The sequence below is a fragment of the Hemibagrus wyckioides genome, linkage group LG19, assembly GCF_019097595.1.
Source record: "Hemibagrus wyckioides isolate EC202008001 linkage group LG19, SWU_Hwy_1.0, whole genome shotgun sequence".
NCBI lineage: Eukaryota > Metazoa > Chordata > Actinopteri > Siluriformes > Bagridae > Hemibagrus > Hemibagrus wyckioides.
The window spans coordinates 15,682,501-15,690,000 of record NC_080728.1 but is presented as its reverse complement, the minus strand read 5'-3'; the positions used below and the strand labels follow the sequence as shown (position 1 = coordinate 15,690,000).

Genomic DNA, 7,500 nt, shown 5'->3' with positions numbered 1-7,500 from the left:
CTTTGCTTTAATTGCCATCATTATTCATGAATTACGTGGTGATCTCCGTCGTTTAATATTATCTGTTAATACATGACACCATGCAATACTTTTACGTCACTTCATATCACATGGTACGGTAGCATTTTTTTGTGAGTAAATGAGCATCGTATGGCCCCGGTACCTGAGAGCAGTATCTGATTAGATGCATCCCTGCTTGAAGCTGTGTAGACAGGAGGTTGAGGGAATCTTTGGCTCCATGGAGACTAGGTTATAGCTCTCTGGACAGAAACAGATGTAGATCAAATATTTTAGCTCTTAATCATATTTCACAAGTACATAGTAACCTGTGTGGGCAGCCAAGAATTTGTCAAGAATGCTAATCAGTGATTAGTGAGTTTCTGTCTCTTTGTTTCATAGGGAAGCTGATAATGATGATTATCATGGTGTGTGTGTGTGTGTGTGTGTAGGCTCTGGATTTTAGCGATGACGAAGAGGAGAGGGTGGCTAAGCAGAAACTGAAGGCACTGAGAAGACCACAGCAGCAGAAACATGAAGAGTCTGACTCAGGTGAGCCACCGTTCATTATCTCACGCCTCTAATAAACCCTGCTCTCTGCCTCGCTATTAGATGACTGAATATAACACAATAGCTTAGTTTGAGGAAAAATCTCACACACTATTCTCTCAGCAGACAGTGAATCCTCTGCCAGCCGACCTCCACCTCCACCAAGGAGAAAACCCCGGCAGAACAGGAACCCAGCACGTGGCCGACCCGCTCATCACGAGCATCACGGCGGCTTCCACGCTAACTACCACGCCAATCCTCACTTTCAGCAGGACTTCATTCAGTATCCTCCTGACCCGTACAGACCTCCCTTCCTAGGTCACGGGTTCCCTCCTCCCTACCCCCGAGCCCCACCTCCCCACATGGGTATAGACCCCTGGCATCCCTGCCCTTACCCAGGACCCATGTTCTACCCTCCACCACCACCACCACCACCACCACCACCTCCGTCAAACTAACAGAACTATCTCAGAGCTGGGGCAGGAATCGAAATGTTTTTTTTAAAAAGAAACTTCTTTAAAGGTGTCATGGTGGATATGGATGTGTATAGAAGAAATGAATGGAACATATACATGGAGATGTATTTTTGTAAGTCTTTACCAGGTACCAGTCTTTACTTTTCCTTGTTGCTATGGATGTAACTGAACAATATTCTGAATGAATGACCATCAGTTGTAAATGGATAAAGAATAGGAGGCATGTTGTTTTTTTTGTTCCTCCTACAGGATGGGTTCAGACTAGAGGTGTGTTTTGGGAGTGGGATTAAGAAAAATAGGATTAGGATAAATACAGATCCTTTCAGAGCGCTAAACAGATTACATCTTTTGCACCTTTTAGTCTATATCTTTCACATGGAAATATGAATATATAGAGTAAATATACATTGTTATAATGTAAGCTATGTAAATGGACCTTATAAGGACCACTGATTGTACCTTGCTTTATTCTAAAGGCTAATTAATGATGCAGCACATGCTCCTTCCTAGTTAAAAAAATACATGTTAAAGTACAAAAGGTGTACACTTGATGATCTCACTCCAGCAACAAGGAAAAGTACTGATAAATCAGACAATCTGTGTTTTTTTTTATTAAATAAAATAATAAGACCTCATTCCAAGTTGTGATTTTTTTTTTGATCAACATATGTACACAACATTGAGCATAAGGATTTGAGCGAGTTTGACAAGGGCCCAATAGTGAGGGCTAGACGACTGGATCAGAGCATCTCCAAAACTGTAGCTCTCAGTGGTCAGTATCTATCAAAAGTGGTCCAGGGAAGGAACAGTGGTGAACCGGCGACAGGGTCATGGGCGGCCAAGGCTCATTGATGCACGTGGGGAGTGAAGGCTGGCCCGGGTGATCCGTTCCGACAGACGAGCTACTGTTACTCAGATAGCTTAAGAAGTTAATGCTGGTTCTGATAGAAAGGTGTCAGAATACACAGAGGGACCATAAATGGGGACCAAAGGTGGTCATGATGTTATGCCTGATCTAAAGGATTTGATTTCTCCGAAGTAACAAATGCATTACAGTAAAATCTTCCATGATTGTTATTATTTCACAATATGGATATAACAGGCTATTCTGACAAGCGGTGCATGACGGGTCAGGGCTGTTTTAGCAGCGAAAGGGGGACCAACACAATATTAGGCAGGTGGTGTAATGTTATGCCTGGTCAATGTACTTTGCAATAAATATTACAAAACTACATATTTAAAATATTTGAGGAAAATACAGACATAAGTCAAAGTCTTACCATAGGTGGTATGTCATTTTATCTGTCATTTTATCTGACACTGAATCCACACACACACAGAGCGACTCGCACTTAGAGGATTCTGGATATTGTTCATTTTCAGTGAGAGCTGGTGACTTCCGGCGACACGAGCATCAGGAGCCACTAGATGTGGTCGTGTCCGGTGATGCAACAAAGCCAAACAGCTCAGAAACAGCAACCTTGGGGCATCTTTTTATTTAGGCTCATGCTAATGTCATTTTAGTCACTCAGTACTGCAAAACCTTTCAGCAGTATCGGTCAGCTTTCCAGTGCGATCATAAATTATTTTATGCTTTGTTCTGGTCACTGACATAGAAAGAGCGTCCATACCCCATCTTCCTACTGCACACTGGTTCTAATAATGCCTCCACCTGCTACAATACTTCTGCATAGTGTCTCTTACAAAGATAAGTCATACAGAGTTCCATGCCATTTAATATGGGACTGCAGTCAGTATCAGATCATACACCTAGAGGTCGTCTGTATTGGAGCGATGGATCTGGTATCGGCCAATACTCCCAGCTCTGAGGTCGTATTTTTTAGTCTTGGTCATTGTTGCTCCAGCTGTGTATATCAGGGTCACAGGAACATCTGAGTTTCCAGTAGACTGGTCATGGGCAGCTGGGTATTGGCAACAGATTTCCTTCTTCCCGTGGAATCTGGGCGGCCTGAATGGAAAGCATGGGCCTTGTTTGTGACGAGAGGCGTTTGAAACAGGAAGGGGCTTAGTGCTGTTTATCTCACGGCAATATATTACCTCTTTACTTGGGCTTCCTCTTTAACACCTGGATGAATCGTGAAAGTAAATAAGGTTATTGCTCTGCTATCATTTCTACAACGACAACGTATACATGGACTTGTCTGTTGGACGTTCCAAATAAATACATTTTTAAAAAGGGTGCTATGGTTTTGCTAGGTTTTCTGTGAGGAAAGGTTTATTTAACATTATGGGAGGAGTCTCTAGTGTCATCACTAGAGCGATAAATGTATTTCCTGTAGGTTTTCTGACACAGGAAGGAGGGCTTAGTGCTTTCTCTGTGTCATGACCCTTGTGAGTCGCTCACAACGACAGGAACTTTGAACAAGACCAATCTAAATCATAGTATAAAATGTCTAGGGCAACAGTTATTATTAGAAATCTGTGGTCTGAACTGAAGAGGTCACATGCACAAACCTCAGAATATAAAGGAGTCTTAAATGTTGGGAGAGATGGACCAAGAGCCCTTTATAAGCATCTCTAGCATTGTGTGACGTTACAACACCATTTTTATTACACTAATCTCTCTAAAGGATTAATAGCCAGTAAATTTGACTTTTGTTTTAGAACAAAATGCACTTATTACTTTATATTGAAGAAAAAAAACCCTAATGTGTCTGAACATACTGAAGCCGAAAATATCGCTCATTGCACGTGTTATTTATTTCTTCAGTTTTGCTTGGTTCTATTTCTAAGGGTGCCAGTAATTCTGGAGCTTGTTATCCTCTCTTCTGAGATGTTGAGTTGATTTTTTTTTAATGTCTAATCTCATTGATTTAAGGACACGTCTGTCCTGCTATACCCTATACAGAAGGAGGAAACAGGGGGAGAGGCGGATGTTTGGATGAAGAAGTGCAGCAGAAAGAGAAAGCATCCAGCAAAATGAACAGAGGAGAAGAGCTAAGCAGGGAGAGAAAGGGGGAGCAAAAGAGCTGAAGCGACAGAGCGAGAGAGAGAGAGAGAGAGAGAGAGAGGAGGAGACTGGGGAAACGACAGAGAGAGGTAATGAGCACCAAGCTGCAGGAGTATTAGCTGTCAGCCTCCTGAGCTGCAGATCTCATTAAAGGTGAGTCTGAGAAAGCTATTTGTGTGTGTGTGTGTGTGTATTGCTGCCAAGCCATCGATGATGCAGTACATTGTTTTGGCTTTGTTTTATCAGAGAGACAGGATGAATAGATGAAACTGGATGTGCAGAAAGGCTTAGAGTAGAATGATCTAATTTATTTTTAAATACTTCCATTTCAGACACTGAGGTCTATGATCTAACTCTCTGTGTGTGTGTGTGTGTGTGTGTGTGTGTGTTTCTCTCAGGATGAAGCAACCATTGAGGCACAGTGTGTGCGGAGCCTAAGGTTCCCTTCGAGGTATTGTGTGTGTGTGTGTCTGTGTGTGTGTGTATGTTTGTCATTCACAGTGCTGTGTCGTTGCTTCTGCTGCATCAGATCCTTCACGTGTGTAGACAGCTGTGATCCCCCATCAATCCCCCCTCCAACGTTACTACGACAACCATGGACTGCGGACTGCGTCTGCCTCCTGTCATCGAGGAGGTCATGGACGCTGCAGGTGCGTGTGTGTGTGTGTGTGTGTTTACAGGTGCATATTGTTTTGTCTAAGGCTTAGAGAAGATAATAACACGTGTTGTTGCGTCACCGTCTGTTTTTTTGTTTTTTTTTGTTGGATGGATTGAATTTAGAGAAGTGAATCTGTGTCAAAGTTGTCTGTGGTGTGGTGATAAATCGTGGCACCAGTTACGTGATGCCATCTGAAAAAAGAAGAAGAAAAGAATGCATCCATGCATTGTTAAGTGGTTAAACTAGTAAAAATAGAAGGAGATATTGTAGTGAAGGAACACTAAAGAGACAGACGAAAAGCCAGAGAGTCAGCAGGAGAGAGAGACAGACGGCCAGTCAGTCTGTAGTGACACGTTTCTTGCTTATGACTCAAAGCAGATGGCTGGGCATGCTGAGTGTGACACTGTGTAAACTGCACCCAGCATTATAAAAGAAAATATTGGTCATAATAAGCAATAAACGTCCGTTCCTGCCTCGCCTGTAGTAATCAGTAGTGTGGAAGACATTCTGCTTTATCAGTTAAGTCTGCACACTATATGCACAAATATGTGTTCTGTGGTATGTGTTCTGTCTGAATATCCCTTTAACTACAAATTTAAAGGGAACCATTATTCTCAAACACATAAATATGAAATAATGTCTTAGTGCATGTGCCTCGCACCTCAGGGGTTGTGGGATTGATTGCCGCTTCTGCCCTGTGTGTACAGAGCTTGTTGTCTCCCTGCTTTGGGAGTTTCTTCCAGGTTTACCCCAATTTTCTTTCCCCATTCCAAAGACGTGTTGTAAGTTAAGTTGCCTTTATTTGTCACGTATACATTACACACATATCCCATCCTTGAGGGTTGGGGACAGAGCGCAGGGGCAGCCATGATGCAGCACCCCTGGAGCAGGGTGGGTTGGGGGCCTTGCTCAAGGGCCCAACAGTGGCAGCTTGGCAGTGCTGGGGCTTGAACCCTGATATTCCAGTCAACGACCCAGAGCCTTAACCACTTGAGCTACCACTGCCTCGTGCTAGGCTGATTGTCATCTCTAAATGTGTGTGCCTTGGGATGGAGTCCACTAAGATAGGATCCAGGTTCCCTACAGAAAATAGATGGATAGATGGAAACGTTTGTGATGTGTTTAGTTGCTAATTTGTTGTTGGCTGCTGTTGAATTTTCATTATTCATGTGACAATAACACAGTGGGGCATCAGTGTTCTCGGAGTTACAATGGCGTTTAATAGGAAATCTAATTTAAACGATCTCAGAAGCGAAAGAGCAAGAGCTTCTTTTGTCACTCAATATTTAAAACGATATTTAATCTCTTATTAATGAGTGTAGAAGTAGTGGTGATGACAAACGCTGGACTCAAAGGTCCAGAATGCAGGACAGTTATAGTTATAGGGCACACGTGTGATGACTTACGGAAAGTAGCTAGATAGCGTTCTATGAGATGATGAGTGTGAGGATGTTGATGGAAGCTGATCGGTTTGAGCAGAGTGTACAGATGAGGAGGTGAGAGAACTGGACAGACTAAAGGGCTAAAGCGGCGGTACATCGATCTCTTTAGGCAGAGATGAAGCGAGGGCTCAATTCCAGCAGGTTTTTAAACAGCATTGTGGGTAATATAGGAAAGTGAAGTGAAACTATACAGATATGTCATTGACAGAACTAAAAAGTGACCAAAGAATTTCATTAGAAAATAAATCTTGGATGCAGCATGCTAATTATAAAGATTGATATGCGAGTTCTAGGTGAACTTTTTCTTATTTTTCCTATAATGCTGGACATTTGGGTCATAAACCCGTAGTTATAGCTGTAATAATTGGTGGCAGGGGTGCTGTAAAGCAGGGTAATGATTTTTATGGTCCTGGGTAGACAGCTAGAATAAAAATAATACTAATACACTATACAATGTGTTATCCTGTCAGGGACCCAAGCATTTCTATGAGTGCTTTGTTTACAATACGTCAAATATTAAAAAGGATATTAAGTTGTGTTAAGGATATTAAGTTGTCATTATGTCCTCATTAGCGAGAAACAGGAACATCTCCGAAGGAACACAACATCAGCACAGAAATGGCTGGTTTGTTTTCCGAGGCGACCTTTTGGAAATATAGCCCTTGTGGTCACTTCTAATTTGCATATTTATAGAATCTGGATTTGTTTTGTTGAAGGAAAAAAAAAGTTCAGCGCTGCTCAAGGAAGTCATTTCTATTTCTGCTCAAGGAAGTTATTTCTAAATCTAGGAACATGCATTTCTTCAGAGCAAGTTTTGAGTGAGTTTGTGTGCGCAGTCCTTCGTTACTAAGCTATTTTCTGCATACAGCAAGAGAGTGTTTCAATAGAAACTATGCAGAGGAGCTCCATTTTTTTTTCAATCCCACTGCGAGCTGAAGCTCGACCCACACTTTCTGCTCGGCCTCAACCGCATCTAATTTCCATTCCATCCAAATCCAACTGTATCTGACATTGCACAGGCATTAGACTGTGATTTACTGCATAACTGAGATGAATTGAGGACGAGGTGTAGATGGGAAATGTTGATAGGTTCAGAGAGGGTGAGGAACCGAGGAAACGAGGAAACGAGGAAATGAGGAAGAAATCTATTGTTGTTGTGTTTGCTTGCTTATTTATAAGTCAAGGTAATGCACAAATAAAATGGCACTGGACAAGTAGTGACAATAGTGATCAAACTTTTGGAGTTTTGAAAAGCTGCCTGAGTTTTCATTTCGTTGTCAGCATTCAGAGACCGGATTTTCCTAATGCATGTTGTGGAAATAATAACAATCATGGACGATTTGACCGTAATGCATTTGTTACTTTGAGAAGTCAAATCCTTTAGAATATACCCAGACCAGGCATAAC

General features: G+C 42.0%; 2 protein-coding genes across 7 annotated transcripts in view; both read left to right on the top strand.

Annotated features, from left to right (window-relative positions):
• The window catches only part of naf1 (nuclear assembly factor 1 homolog (S. cerevisiae)), a 7,534-nt gene extending 5,876 nt beyond the window's left edge, over window positions 1-1,658 (top strand). The window contains exons 8-9 of the mRNA XM_058417777.1: window positions 450-549; window positions 673-1,658. Of these exons, the coding sequence (XP_058273760.1) occupies window positions 450-549; window positions 673-1,004 (432 nt within the window). The 3' untranslated portion in view covers window positions 1,005-1,658. The remainder of the gene's footprint in view (window positions 1-449; window positions 550-672) is intronic.
• A 2,237-nt stretch (window positions 1,659-3,895) lies between these two features.
• The window catches only part of ccdc136b (coiled-coil domain containing 136b), a 44,107-nt gene continuing 40,502 nt past the window's right edge, over window positions 3,896-7,500 (top strand). Inside the window, exons 1-3 of one of the 6 annotated variants that reach the window (XM_058417532.1) lie at window positions 3,898-4,146; window positions 4,392-4,444; window positions 4,540-4,643. In XM_058417532.1, coding sequence (XP_058273515.1) covers window positions 4,589-4,643 — 55 coding nt within the window. In that variant the 5' untranslated portion in view covers window positions 3,898-4,146; window positions 4,392-4,444; window positions 4,540-4,588. Of the gene's footprint in view, window positions 4,147-4,391; window positions 4,644-7,500 lie in introns of all 6 variants that reach the window. The other 5 variants (XM_058417530.1, XM_058417531.1, XM_058417533.1 and 2 more) reach the window with 5 other exon arrangements.